General features: G+C 41.7%; 1 protein-coding gene across 7 annotated transcripts in view; it reads left to right on the top strand.

The window, feature by feature from the left end:
- The window catches only part of KAT6B (lysine acetyltransferase 6B), a 452,508-nt gene that overhangs the window by 221,509 nt on the left and 215,101 nt on the right, over nucleotides 1-15,898 (top strand). For all 7 annotated transcript variants that reach the window (XM_029609550.1, XM_029609551.1, XM_029609552.1 and 4 more), the window contains one exon: nucleotides 10,249-10,357. In XM_029609550.1, the coding sequence (XP_029465410.1) occupies nucleotides 10,249-10,357 (109 nt within the window). The remainder of the gene's footprint in view (nucleotides 1-10,248; nucleotides 10,358-15,898) is intronic.

The following is a 15,898-nucleotide window of genomic DNA, read 5'->3' as shown; positions in this document are numbered from 1 at the left end:
GCAGCCACGGGAGTCGGCCGGTAGAGTGTGTGTGTGTGTGTGGGGGGGGGGGGGGGGTATGGGGAATGCGGAGGAGCTCGGGCGTCTGGGCAGGTGGATGCAGACCCCGGGATCCGCTGGAAATACGATGCCGTGCGCTCCGGGTCCTGGGCTGTAGGGTGAGCCGCTGGGTCGGGGGCGGGAGGCACGGCGCGCATGCTGCGAGGTCACTCAAGCGTCGACAAGGTTGTAGGGCGCCAGGAGGCCGCGGTGGAGGGGGGGGCAGCTAGGGCTGACCTCTAGCCACATGCGGCGGCAGCTAGGAGGCTCGTCTCTTGTCCGTTGGGAGGGATCCAAAAGGGATCCCCTCCCGGGCGTCGCGGCCCTTTAAGGGGCCTGTGACGTCATTTCTGTGCGCTGGCGTCTTTCCCCTCTCGCGTCAAAGCCCTGGGCGGGGCTATGACGCGAGAGCCTTCTGCCTTCATCTCGGGGAAGGGGCCGGCAGGGGCGCCCGCACCCGTGAGGGAGTGCACGTTCTGTTCCACATACCGATTGCTACCCTTGACCTTCCTGTTGCGTGTCATCTGTGGTAACTTCTTTTATTCACAAGCAGCACTGTGCTCGGCTCCTCTTGGCGTGCTGCTTGTCTTTGAGTCCTGGCCTTGTAGTATGATGCACCTTTTGTTGTTTCAGTCCTCCTCCTTTAATCAGCAGCAGTGGGTCGTGATGCACTTCCGTATGTTGGGCTTGGGTGATGGCTACTATTTTTCCATCTTAATTAAACTCCGTTTAGTAATTAAGCATTTAGTGCAGGGCTGCAGGTTGCGTTTTCTGGCTGCAGTTTTACTCCTTGCCCTGCTGTACCTTGTATAGTTCTTGGGGTAAAGGCAGGTAGCAGTGCTACCTAGCTCTGTGCTCTCCTCCTAGCTTGAGAGGAGAGGAGCATACATTGTTTTACACATATGACTGGAAATCTTGGATGTTCCTGGCACACGTTTTTGAACCGTGGAGATGTGTATCTTAGTTGTGCCTGGATGGCTTAGTGGTGCTATAGCATTCAAGGTCCTAGTTTATTGATTGACTGCTGTGTAGTGCATTGCATGAGAATGGCAATTGTATTTCTAAAAAGTCCTTTAGGAAAGTAATTGACTGTGCATTTGTATTCATTGTTGGCTAATGGCAGAGAATGGCTCAGGTTACTTAATGCTTAAAAAAAAAAGTGTTTCATTAAATGGAGAGAAGTTGATAAAATGAATCCCATCTTTTCATTTTCTTTTACCTGATTTACCATTGTAAATCTGGGGAAACTAGCTTTTGTTGCAGATATTCTTGGTCACTGGGGCGTGTTTATAGTATAACCTATATAGGAAATGTTATTCACACTCCAGATTCTGATATCTGATCCAGTTACATTGAGCACATCTGAAATATTGAAGGTTGTGCTGTATAAAACCAATAGCTAGAAATTGCATTTCTGTGTTGGCTTTGCACTAGCTTCATTTTTAAACCGCTGATACTGTGGAACTTGTATAATTGATACTTGTATAATTGTCTAAAATGGGAGGCAATGTCCTATACAGATTTTATGTATTGTGCTCCTTTCCTGGTAGAAATTGTTCTAGATGTATACACCTGTCCTGCACAAACTTCATTGGTTACCAGTAACATACAGAACATAGCAAACTTTGGAGTGATCGGTATATAAATCTTTTAAATTAAATTGAAAGCTGGACAAATCCTGGGCCCTGGGTTTGCTACTGCTGCTCACTTGTGCCCACCAGAGGCATATTGCACCGTTGGCCTATCAGGAGAAATACCATTAAAATGCTCCTTCCCTCCCCCTGGAGATCCACAGACCTAGTTTACCTCATCCTTGACCCAGACCTCTGCTCAACTGAAGTGACATAAATCCTAGAGCATGAGGCTGGCTGTGTGCCCGCTCTTATAGAACTTGACTCCCCATCAGCTAAGAGCTGCAGCATTTCTGTTGACATTTAAAAAATACCTGAAGGAGTTTTTATTTTGTCAAGCTTTTAATTAGTGGCTTTAGCCTTCTAGCTTCATTAGTTTGGGTAAGGGTTGTGGCCTCAATTTTGAATCTGTCTTGATTTGAGATTTGGCCTAGCTCTGCCACTGAGTTTTATATTGTTATGGGTCAGTCGCAGGGTATTATTTTGTATTGTTTTGATATGTTTTAATGTTTTGTGATTCTTTTTTTGTATACTACATAGAACATTGAATATTGCAGTCTATAAATTTATATTTTATAAATAAATAAAATAACTTGCAAGTCTCATAGCACCTCACTGCCTCCTACCTGGGGTTTTTGGTAGGGAATATTGTAGAAGAGAAAGTAGGCGAGAGAGTCTTGGATTAGGAGAGATGGAAGAAAGGGAGCCATGGGGAGTTAGGAACCCAGGAACTGATGCAGTCTTTGGGATAAATGGAGGGCTTTTGCTGGGGGGGGGGGGGGGGGGTGTAGGAGATGGAGAAATGATAGACCAGGGGTTGTGAGTGCATAAGGAAATTGGGTTGGGAGTGAGTGCAGGGGAAGAACGGGTGGGGTTGGAATGGGATGGGGATATACAGAAGGCTGGGGGATACATGAAAGAGTGGGCATGGATATTGGTCATGGACAAATCTGGTCTATCCTGACATTTGGAGGTAGCATGTAAATATAAACCAGCTTTGTCTAGGCCCAGCTCTAATTGATAACCATTTGCTTTTCCTGTGACTATTTAGAAATATTAAGCATAGACAATGAAACCACTTCAAAGTCTGGTATAGATAGCCCTATTTTGACTATTCATATTAGGCAGTTAAAGATAACTCAATTAATTCCATCATGGGAAAGATTGGAAAACTTTAACGTTTTTATATTAAGTTTCCATTTAGCTGTAAAATGTCTTCTAAACACAACTTTGTAGGCTTAACTTGATAAATGGTAGAATTACTTAAAACTGCATATTAACAACCTGGTAAGTGGTTGCTAGTTGATTTGACCCTCATTTTTAATCCATTAAAAGAAATGAAGTTTCTCTACATAAGCTGCTACAGTAATTAATATTGTTTCATGCAGTTTGTGCGAGACAGTAATGAACCAAAATAAATCTGTAGTCAGTGTATGTTCCTTGCTCTTTTAGCAGTACTGCTTTTGAGTTAATGAAGATCAGCTGTATCATTTTAAGAGACACATTATTTAGTGTAATTATGCAGAAAACAATTATAATTATGTCACTCCTGTGCATTGCCCATCTTTTAAAATTAATAATTCTGGCACATATCAACTGTGCTGCGTACAGAACTATGTGATCTGTGTGCTATTTGTTAATAGACCTGGTGGTAGGCATCCATCTTTCTGGCCTTGAACTAGCAACAACCTTTGTCCTTTATGTTACCTTCAGTTAAAAACAAAAAAAAAAAAATGGATGTGAATGTTGGCTGATAGCAAATTCATCTGGGAGAAAATAAATGAGATTAAAGACTGTTTTGTTTCATTTAATAAATGAGGTGCAGCATTCTGTAAATAATTTATCATTGCAAGGGTGACTGAAACATTGTTGTTAAATGAAGAAACAAGATCATTAGCAATAGGAAGTAGGGATTCTAAAAGGAACAGGAATGTTTTCGCTTTAAAATCTGATTATTTTTATAATTGCTGTTTAAAGGAACAAAAGTGCTCCCAAGATGCTTTAATTGAACAGTTGCAAGAGGTATGTATTCACAGTTGTATGACACTGATTATTTATTGCACAGGTATAAATAAAACTGCAATGTGGATGGTGGCTAGTCCACAATTCTTTTTTATAAATTGGATGGTTTGGTGTGTTTCAAGTGGTCTTTTGAGGTGCAGGTTGATTATATTGCATTGGTTGCATCAGAGCTGCGCCATGGGTCCTTGAACTCTGCATTGAGGGATTGTGTGATAAAGGATCCTGAACAACTTGTAACCGATGCTTCAGAACAGGGTAGATGTTTCAGAGTACGAGGCCACACGCTTCTGTGGCATTTGGAGCCTTAAGTGTACTGGTGTTGAGTGCATTGGTGCGTCGTGACTTGAATGCATCTAAGTTCTATGCGTCGAGTATATCAGGGGGACGTGCATTAAGCACCTTGGTTCATCATGCCTCAAACACCTAAATACGTTGTATGTCGATTGCATCAATGGAAGATGCATTGGGTGAGTCAGTGTACCATGCGTCGCCAATTCTGTTGATAACGATGATAATGGCTGTTGCGCCCTCTCTGTCTCACCTCTTTTCTTCCTCTTTCCTCTCCTCTGGGCAAGATGGCTGCCACCGCCTCTCCTCGCCGACCTCTCCTGTGTCCCTGGACCGGCATGGATGATTGCATTCGCCATTCTTATACTGAGGTCACTTAAGGCACACGTGCGCCGCCCTCTCTTTTGAATACGTCATGGCGTGAACCTCAGGGGCATCCCCACCGCATGACATCACTACCTCCGGATACTTAGCCTCTGATCTCCAATCCAGCTACGAGTTAGCAAGGATTCCGCTCCAGCTAATTTTGACTCCTTCAGAGACTCCGCTCTGAATGCTCGCTCCTACAAACCCTCCGGGGTTATGCTGGCTACACTAAGGCATTCTAGGTACCCGCTCCTTGGGGGCCTTATTCGCTCCTATCTACCCTCCGGGGTTTTGCTGTTCAAGCAAGGATGTTCAAGGCACCCACTCCTTGGGGGTCTTGCTTCGCTCCTATCTACTCTCCAGGTTTCCCAGCTCATCAGGATCCTAGGTACCCGCTCCCTGGGGCCTTGCACTCGCCTGCCTTCCTCCTGAGCTAATCTGCATCTACAAAGGACATCCTGGCTTCGGCGTTCCGGGCCTTGCATCATCTCTACCTCCATTCTACGGAGGCCATCTCTTTAACAGCTACCAGCCTTCTTGAGTACCTTCTCTCTCAGACTCTCTGCCTTGTCTCACCATAGAATAGATTCTCGGCATACCCCGCTTCGCGGACCACTACCTGATCTACCATAGCTAAGTCATCAGTAACTGGGTTCTCGACCTACCCCGCTCCACGGACCACTACCGGACCCTTCACATTGTTATAATTAGTGAGGTCTGGGTGGACCCTTGGACACTGTGGCAGCTGACCACGCCCACAGGGGGAAGTCCCGTGAGGGGCCACAGGTCAGGCTCAGCTTAGGACACACAAACACAGAGATTGATCTTTTATTAGACAATGTGATGAAGCCACCAGAGGTGGCAGTAGTGAGCAGTAGAAGTAGCCCGGCTAGGCTAGTATCCCTCAGGCACTGGAACAGCAACTCCTCCGGTAGCAGTGCTGTAGTGGAAAGAACTGAGAATGAGTACAGTGGAATATGCACAAAGCCCTAGTATGGTGAACCCCACAATAGGGAGAGCAGGCCCTCGAGTGAGTACCTGATCCCTGAGAGCTGAGAGGCTTGAAGGTAATGTACCCCCACAGCGGTTCCACATAGGAGATGGCACTAGGCTGGAATGGAGGCAGGCCCTCGGAGCGAATACCTGGTTCCAGGGAACAGCTCTGAGGTGAAGATGGTAGTACTCACTGGTGTTGAAGATAGTGAATCCTTCCAGGCAGAAGAGAAGGTAGGAGCAGGCAGCGAGTCAAGGAACATGGGCCCTCGAAGAGCGAGTACCGGTTTCCTGATAACAACCTGAAAAGCAAGTGAGGCCACAGAGGAGTGGGTACCCCATTAGCGTTAAGAGTCCAATGGAAATTGGAGAGTCAGAGTAGCTGAGTACGGAGAGCGAATCCCATCTGTAAGATATCCCCTTGCTAACTCAAAGGCTAGCAAACATCGTAGGCTTTAAATATCCAGGCAGCGTGATGTCATCACAGGGGGACGCCCCTGAGGTTCACGCCAAGTAGGAAATAAGAGTGAGGGCCACGCGGTGCGCGCACCCTAAGGTACCAACGGAGCATGGCGGGAGGCAGCACCCAAGCTGGTCCGGGGACACCGGTGAGGACAGCAGACAGGCGCCGCGGCAGCCAGGCGTCCATCCATAGCAAGAGGAGGTACAAAGAAAGAAAGGTAGGCGGAGTGAAGCCGTCTGGAAGGGACGGTTGCAACAAGACTTCCAGTGTCTGGTGAGACCTCTGCACTTGATAGAACTCAGTGCCTGGACTGAACTATTATCAGAGACCTACTCCACTGGCTGAGGAACGCAGCCCGCTTCTCGGGTCTTGCCAACTGCTGTATAATAAAGCTTCTATTCTCTCTGTGGTCATTACTGAGAGTCATCCTATTGCTGTGTTTTCCCCATAGGGCCCCTCCCCGTGGGAGGAGTCAGCAACCAGGGGTCCACAAACAAGTCAAACTTACAACAATGGCTGCATCGATGATGCAATGCACTCTGCTTAGAATATTTATGCTTCTTTAATGTAGGCTGCGATGGCTCCAGGGATTGATGTCACTTTGTCTTCGATGCAGGGCGGCTGATGGAACTTGACTTCTTGGCTTTGACCTAAGAGGATTGGGGAGTTTTTGATGAGCTGCTGCTCAACTCTTTTCCTGGCGAGGTGGACGAGATTGCACTTTGCGATGAGAACCTCGATGTGAAGCGTCCTAGACCTTTGCAAGCACGGAAACATCTGTCCACAGACAAAGCAGTTTTTCTAGTCATTTTCTGGACAGAGGCATCAGTAGCACTGTTTATGCCTGTCAGTGAGGGACATAATCTTTCCACAGATTCAACTTTTGAATCCGCTTAGTTGATTTCTTCTGTCCAGGTATGGTAGAAGAGAAAGCCACACTTCGATGGTATGAAGTTTTTCTTTTTTCTGGTAACACTGAAAAGTGCTACTGGGGCTACAGAAGCAGCAAGGCAACTTAAGAAAAAAATGAAGGAAAACTATCGAATTGAACAAGGTTTTAAGGATTTTTACAGAAAAAATATAGACGAGATAGAGTTCACGTCTGTGCTATTTGCTCAGACAAAAAATGGCTGAGGAAGCTCATGAGGCAGTGCCTCACAGGAATTCCCACACATGCCCAGTAGAGCAGAAAGCTCTACTAGCTTGGAGAGATGAGGCCGTTCGGTGCCACTAAATGATGTCAACCACATGTAATGGTTAATTTATCCTACTATCTATGGAAAATACCATTTATAGTAAGCAAACTTGCTTTTGCATTAGGCAAGCGCACACACCAGATTATTTTGCTGCTTTAGCTACATAAATACATGTTTAAACTACAGGGGGGGGGGGGGAGGTCAGACTGACAATGTACCACATAGTATTACAGATTTTTAGCACAAATACATTATCAGTGATAGAACCACTCTGTTCTAACATTATTGAATGAAGACAAATATATTTTTCAAATGATCTAAATTGGTTTATCCTGTACCCTTAGATTTTGCTTCATCTCAAATTGATCTTATTGTATGCATGCAAGCAGAGAAATGGCTTTGTGGAGTTAATAAAACAGTATTACTACTCAATGTTTTAGAAAATGATTGAAATGCATTTTAACCATTTGAAAATCGAATTGAAAGAGATGTAATTCAATTGCTGCTGCTGTCCTTAATTTTGAGTTTGGTAACTAACTATGGGTCTTTTGCAATAAGGCATGAGTTCGACCCCCTCCAGAGCTGGAAAAGTTCATGAAGCCAGTTACGGTAATTAAGGGCGCCTAAAAATTTTGCTTTGCCCAGTGGTGGCTGTAGAAATTTTTGTATGGGGGGGGAGAGCACAATGAATTTCAGGGTGGGCAAGCACCCAGTGCTTTTCCATCAAACCAATCAGTCGTCTAGTTGGACTGAGAGGGGAGCTGCGGGATCCTTGTCCCCTGCCCTCTCTGGAGCTGCCACCAGTGGTGCGTAAAATTCAAAAAAGCAACTAAAAATAAAGAAAAAGAAGAATAAAAGTAAAAAAAACAAAACAAAAAAATCCTAAAAAAGAGCATGATAAGGAAAAAAAGTAACAAAATAGCAACAATAGCATGAAAAAGTGAGAAACAAATTAAGGAAAAATGTGTTCCTGGCTCTTCAAACATTTTTCATTAGCACCTACATTTCCTAAATATAATTCCACCCCTGACTCCCACCCCAAAGCTCTACTACCCCCATAAAGTTAAAATAAAAGGAGAAAAAACCCCATAATAGTGCTAATAACTGTAATTAAAATGAATTGATACAGAAAGGCAGAATATAAGTAATAATAGCAAGAACAATTCCCAGGTTCTGTTGCAGTTCTGGATTGTCTCTGCTCGAATTATATTTCTGACCTGGTGGCAAGATGCAGCATATTTTGCTACTAAAGCTGTTGTTTCTCCTGTTTCCCCTTGATTATACAAAGCTTGTTTTACTCATTCTTTTGTGGGAAGTCTTTTGATTTTCTCTTACTTTTGGTAAATGTGCATCTCTGATATCTTTGTGTTTTGCAAAGTGTAGGAGGAAATATTCTGTTTCTATTTCTCCAGTATTTCATTGCATGTAGAATCTGGTTTCTTGGAGGTTTTCATTTGTTTTTTGTCTATTTCTTTTTTTTGTTTGTGGTCACTTATTCTATATTTGACGAGTGTCTGTCTGTGTTCTGCATGTGTAACCAAAGCAAGGTACTCTGCTACTTGTAGATTCTGTGTAGAGATTAATAGCAGTCTAACTTGTTCTGTTTTTCAATCTGCAACTTCCAGTAGGAGGTGTATTGCTGTTCTAAGACACATTGCAATTTTAGCTGTGCTACCTTTTTCAAGGGTGGGGTTATTGCTGTTTGACTGTTGGGTGTTAGTGCTGTTTTGGTTTGGCAGGTTTGCAACATATGTGCTGATTGTATTTTTTTTACAGGGTTTTGTGTTACTGGTAGTGTAGGGAGTTTATCATACCTGTGGTGCCTGTTTTGTATTTGTGTGTTTTTGCTCCCTTCAGCAACTTGAAGAGACCCAAACTTGGCCTTTGAGCTGCTGGCTAGCAATATGGTTGGCTGGTGCTTGGCAACCAATTCAAGAGATGATTGATTGGCAAGAGACTTTCAGGCCAGGAATCCAGGATACGGTGTGTGTGTGTGTACACATATCAATTGTATTGATGGAAGAGGTCCATGGTTCAAAAAGTTTGCTCACACCTATATTACATATTTCATTGAAATAATGTTCAATATAATAACAAAAAAGCAGACTAATGTATTATATGAAGTTTTTTTTCATAAAAATGCAGTTTTAGTGGTTAAATAATACCTTTTTAAAAATTGCTCACTGGCTCCATGGGTGAGAAGAAATGCGACGTGGCCCCTCCTTTGATAATCAAGTTATTTCCCTTAAACGTCAGGATCATGATTTAGGTGTCATAATAGATTCATCGCTATCACTTTATCCACACGTTAATTCTGTGGTCCAGTCTTCATACTTCAAATTGCAAATTTTGCGTTCTCTTACTTGACTGCACCAACTTTCGTATGGAGACCCAAGCTATGATACTTCCATTCATTGACTATTGCAGCACATTGTTCCTCAGTCTACTGGATCCCACTTAAAAGTATTACAACTAATCCAAAATTCTGCTGCATGTTTAATCTCTGATGTCTCTTCTAGTGATCATGTAACTCCAGTCTTTGCTAGTCTTCATTGGCTTCCAATAGAATGGAGAGTGCAGTTTAAATTTCTCTCCATTTTTAAGACTTATCACAATCTTGCTCCAAGGATTAGTTTAAAAAAAAAAAAAAAAAGGACCAGCCACACACGTAAACCCTGGGTTTTACACATGCAGGCCTTTTAAAATCTGGCCTAAAGGTGGTATGGAGCAGTATGCTGTTGACAGAGGGGTGTCTTTAGATGCACAGATTTTCCATGTGGTGCATCCTTAAGTTTCTGTGTTTCTTCTGTTGTGTTTAGAACCTTCCAAAAATGTAAGATATTTATCTTCTCATATCTGGGAGTTAGAACAGAGACAAATGGATGCATGAATTATTCAGTATACTTTTAATATTTCCTCTGGAAATAAAACTATTTTTGCTTCAGAGGTTTGTACAGAGTTAATACTAAATGAAATATAACAAATGTTTTGATTTTGTTTTTCCCAAAGATTAGTCAGCATTAAGGTTTGAATTTACTAAGGCTTTTCTTCCATTTTGTGTGTATGGAAAGAGAACATTATATATCAGGCCCTAAATCTTTTACCATCTAACAGGTAAAAAAAAAAAATGTATTGGACAGTGACTGAGTGTTTTTATGGAAATATTCTTTAGCTTTAGATTGGCAAGAGTACAATGTTAATTTCATTATGATAAAAGAAATTTCCTCTTTTTTTTTTCTTTTTATCTCAGCCTCGAGCGGATCCAATTCCCATATGTAGCTTCTGTTTGGGGACTAAAGAATCAAATCGTGAAAAGAAACCAGAGGAGCTCATCTCATGTGCGGATTGTGGCAGCAGTGGTAAGTTACTTATGAAATTGTGCAGTAATAACAATAGGATTCCCTTCATGTGAAAGAACGCCCTTCACACCAATCATAGTTCAGTATGTTGTCTCCCACATGGCGTATCAGAGGAGTTGTCTTTTTATCCTTTATTTCTGTGTAGTAGCTAATATTTCATTCATTATTACATGATGATTTTGTTGATTCGTTTATCTAGGGTCCTCAAACTTGGATACTGAGGGCCACATTCAGTTGGGTTTTTATGGTTTCCACAACAAATATGCATAAAATCTATTTGTTCACACTGCTTCCTTTGTATGCAGTTAAAGCACCTTTTAAAATCCTTCAGTCCCTGGTATATTTTTCACATTTTGTTGTCTAAAAAATATGACTCAATATGCATTAAAGGAGATATTTATTTCCCTGGTGTGCATACATACTCTCTACTTTCCTTGTGAAAGAATAATTGCAGAAATATTGCAAAAGTAATTAAGAATAAAAAAAACAAATAGTATTGATTGCATAAGTCTTCATACTCTTTGTCAAAGGAAACCCAAATTAGCTCAGGTTCAAAAACTTGCCTTAGCAAGAGCCATAATAAGGTAGAGAGCCCAGCTGTGTCTAGTCACAGTAGCTGAGCTGGTTCTACTGCTCCTGAAGGAAGACTCAAGCTGTTTGTGTTGTATGAAGTGAATGAAGCAAAAGGTCAAAACATACCAAACAAGGAGCTGCCAAAAGAACGCCAGGATAACATTATTCAAAAGTATAGACTGGAGAGAGGCTATAAGAAAATTTCAATATACTTTAATATCCCTTGGGGCATTGTTAGATCCATCGTTGTAAAGTGAAAATAGTTTAGCCATCACCAAGGCACTGCTACAATCAGCCTTCCCTCTAAAGGTGTTAAACATAGGTTAAGGAAACAGCTTCAGGAAGTCACTATGAGGCCTAAGATTACATTAAAAGAACCACAGAGGTCTCTGGCTAAGACTGGAGCAGTGTTGACTGTTCATTGATTTCAAGATTACTCCACAAACATGAATATATGGGAGAGTGATGAGAAGAAAAGTCAGTGGTGAAGTAAGGCCATATGATGTGCCACATAGCATTTGCAAAGAAACATCTGGAGGACACTGCACGCATGTGAGAGAAGGTTGCTTTGGTCAGAATATGCTAAATAATATTTGTGGTGTAAAACAGACGCAGCATATCGCCATGCTAAACCATCCTTATATGAAAGCATGGTGCTGGCAGCATTAAGTTGTAAGGAAACTTTGCTGCAGCGGGGACAAGGAAGTTTGTGAAGATGGAGGGAAATTGAATGGTACAGCAGATCCTGGTAAAAACCTGTTCCAGTTTGCCATAGAACTAGGACAGGAGAGAAGATTCACTTTTTAGCAGGACAATATTCCTAATCACAAAGTAAAAGCAATAATGGAGTGACTCAGCAAAAAGAAAATGCATGTTCTCGAGTTACTCGGTCAAAGCCCAGACCTGAATCCAGTAGAAAATGTGTGGCAAGTCTTGAAGACTACAGTCCACAGACAATCCTCAATGAAATTGAAGAGCTTGAGTTCTGCTAAGAAGAGTGGGCTAATATTGCACCAGCCTGCTGAGCAAAATTGGTAGACACTTAACCTAAACAATTTATGGCTATTGTTGCAAAAGGAGCTTCTGTCATTGAGAATGAAGACTTATGCAATCAAGACTTTGTGGGGGGGGTTTTTTCATTCTTAATTAATTTTGGAATATTTCTATTATTGTTCTTTCATGATGAAAACATAGAGTATGTTATTTAGATCAGTAACACATACTTGCATTTTAATTGTTTTTTTCAGACAGCAGATTGTGAAAAATGTAAAAAGGTGAGAAGACTTTTACAAGGCATTGTAAATCTCATGCATACCCAGGGCCAGTGCTTCTTATTAGACGAACTAGGCAGTCGTCTCGGATGCCGACCATTAGAGGGCACCAAAGAACAGCCATGTGGGGCTGTGAGCGGAGCCTATCCTGCTCGCAGCAAAGAAGAGTAGAGATTTGGCAGGCTATGATCAGTGCCCATCCTGCTCTCTGCCCAGAGAAGCGCACACACACTGCGGTGCGAATGAGGTAGGAGTTAGGGGCTGAGACCGGGAGGGGGGGGGGGGGGGTCAGGCAGAAGGTTCGCCTAGGGCACCTAATAACCTTGCACTGGCCCTGTGCACACCCTGCTTTTATCCAATGAAGATCCTAATTTATTCATTAATATCACTTTTAGCAAATTCTTGCAGTCTGACTTGGATGGTCATACGTTATGAGTTTGGCTAGAGAGGTACTGCTACCTTATCTAATCGGTCTACTTGTAATAAGATTTAAGAGTTAAGCCTACACATCTCTCTGCATTAGAGCATGACACCGTCACTATAGGTGGAATATAAAACATTTGAAATAAATAAATTGGAGTAATAGCTAATAGGGGGGCCAATGTAATAAGACCTGCAGCAAAACAGGCGCTAGTTATGAGTGTGGGTTTTGATGACCACGCGCAGTTGAAGATGCTGCTTCCGCGGGATGTAAAAAAAAAAAAAAAAATTATGCAAGTGATTTGCGTGCAGAAATCCACACATACACAGAGAAATGCGTGTACCTAAGCGCAGTAAGGGACTATGTAATAAGCAGCCGCATCTGCGCTCAAAACCCATTCTGATAATCTGTGCATAAAAGCGAGCGAATGAATGGGTCTGCCTATTTAAGTGAAAGTATGATCCTGGAAAGTAACATTTCAAATAACTATGCTGCAGAAAACATGGCAAATATTTTCATGGATGCTAATTCACACTGGCATAGCAGCAAGATTGGTGCTTAACTGAACACCTGTCTGGATGCTCGGGTGCCAACACAGGCACTCAGCCAGGAGCGAATCTGTAATTACCAATCTTGCCACTCGGGTGCTGAGCTAGGCGCTTTTCTGGCCGTGTATTTGGCCACTCAGATGCTGAGCTAGGCGCTTTTCTGGCCGTGTATTTGGCCACTCAGATGCTGAGCTAGGCGCTTTTCTGGCCGTGTATTTGGCCACTCAGATGCTAAGATAGGAGCTTGACTGGTCGCAAATCTGGCCGCTTGGATATCGAGAAAAGCGCCTAGGGAAGCACCTATCTAAGTTGGCTGCTCAGACACCAAGAAAAGCACCTAGCAATGCTGGCTGCTCAGTCGCCCAGCAAAGCGCCTAGCTAAGCTGGCCACTTGGATGCTGAGATAGGTGTTCAGCTAGGTGGTTTTCAGGTCCCTCGGACACTGACATAGGCCCCTCCGAGTCGACACTGACACTTATTCCCTGACCGTGGCGGTAAAAAACCCATACTAGCATTAGCATGGCTCCCTATATTGCCTATGATTTTTTTGGATCTGTAAGCGCGTTTGTACGCGCTTTCTTCCCGCGCACAAAACCCTTATTACATCCCTGTATAGGGCTTTGCATGGGAAAACGCGTGTACAAACATGCATACAGGTGCGCACAAACCTGCGGCAGCTTCAGCGCACCTTATTACATTGGCCCCAGTGAGATTAAAAAAAAATTAAAAGCATGCCTACTGATATGCATTAAGTGGTTCACCGATTTGAAAGTTTTATCTAAAACTCAAACTCATTTCCTTCAAAATCCATTAAGATACAACTTTGGATGCAGAGAACACTAAAATATTGGAAAGCTCAAGCTGAATCTTTTCACAGAAGTATATGTAGATTGCTTGAGAACAGGGATCTTAAAAGTACCAAAAACATGTATATTTTAATTGCTTATTAGCCATCTCTATCCACATGCTCTAGCCTCAGTGTAATAAGATGCGTTCAACTGTGCACATGTTTCATTTGACAGACATGCCTTGAGGTGTGCATATTTTTGTGTGCACAACTTTTCTACTGATTTAATTAGTTCAGCGCACAAAAAATGTATGCATAAATGTGAGTAAAAATATGCACACAATTTGTGTGCCTCCATTCAAATCACATGGGTGTTTTTAGATAAACAATCTCTTCTTTGAATGCTGGATTCAAACTGTCAAGGATGTTTCTTTCCTTAACCATTTTTTTTTTTTTTTTGCAAAGTTTAAAATGGAGAAAATAAAGTTCAGTAGTCCTGTAATATTTGAATTTGCAGACCACCTTTCCAATTTTAGCTCAAAGCATTTTAAAATATTGTCAGGCATGATAAGTCCCTGCCCCAGCGCGCTTTCAGTCTAAGGTGACGGGAGATGGTGATTTGAAGAATGTCAGTTGGGAGATGCGAACCCTTGTCTTCCTGGCTTACAGCCAAACATTACTCTAACCACAAGTAATGTGCACCCAAAAAATGTCTATTTTGTGTTATTTTTTCTGTTTGTGGTGTTCCTCAAAACAAAAAGAATCAAGAAAATGCACATTCCTGCTAATCATTAGGCTATTCCTTCCTCCTTCCTTTAGTATTTACCTGGACAGTTGATTTGATATTGAATTCAAACTGATGTATTTGTCTGTTGGTCATACTTGCAATGCAGCTAGTTTTGTAATATCTATTCACATAAACTATTAGTAAGAAAAAAATAGCGAAATCCATTAAAAAATGTAATAGCTGGATCCTATTTCTTTTCTCTTCACTTTTATTATCCTTCTCCCAGAGGTCTTAACCTGGTCAGTCTGTTTTTCAAGATATCAATAATGCATAAGCATGAGCTCTATTTGCTTAAAATTAATACAGACAGTCTTACACGGACCTTGTTTTCTGTTAAAGTGTAGATGAACTACCAAGGATAATATTCATGAAACGGTAATGATCCTTTTATCTATAAGTGTAAAATGAACTGCTTTCAGAACAATGCATAAGTACAGAAATCGTTCCCATGATTGCAGCTAAATTATCTTGTAAAAGTATTGGAAATTGGTACCTTTCCTAGAACTGCTATATAAGATTCAGTATCAGACTGGGAATTTTCTGCTTTTGTTAGGGCAGGTTATTTGAAAAGAAGGTGCAGTGTGGGGAATTTAGCAAAATTGTATTAAATAGTCAAAATAATATGGGAATAATACCTGGTATTAGCAGTCTGCAAGATGGCTTTCATGATATAATATACACCACCTATCAGGGCTGCTTTCTCTATTCAGCAATTGTCTAACAGTTCTAGTACAAAATGGAAGAATTTGAAGACAAGTCTTTATATGACTTTCATGGATCAGCTTCCATTAGAATTAATGCTGATCCTTTTTCTGCCTCATTAAGATCAAATTATCTTTAATTAGCTCCTCAGATGTATCAGATAATACACAGTGTTTAGATACAGTCTCAAAATGAGTGATCTTGTACTTCCTTAACATTATTGATGTGAAGTTATAATCTGTTTTATCTGCCTGATCAGCTTTGCAGAACAGACAATTCTTGTCATTCTCTGCTAAGAAAATAATAAAAAGAAAATATATTAAATGCAAATTAAGTTTTAAGACTGGAGATAAATACTTATAAACTATAAATTGAGGGATCCAAGCTCTAATTTTGCAGTTAAATATGTATATCCCTAAGTGTAATCTTATTTTAATATTATGTTAATTAAA

Source organism: Rhinatrema bivittatum, chromosome 7 (assembly GCF_901001135.1).
Source record: "Rhinatrema bivittatum chromosome 7, aRhiBiv1.1, whole genome shotgun sequence".
NCBI lineage: Eukaryota > Metazoa > Chordata > Amphibia > Gymnophiona > Rhinatrematidae > Rhinatrema > Rhinatrema bivittatum.
The sequence above is the reverse complement of the archived record's forward strand: the minus strand, read 5'-3'. Positions and strand labels throughout refer to the sequence as shown.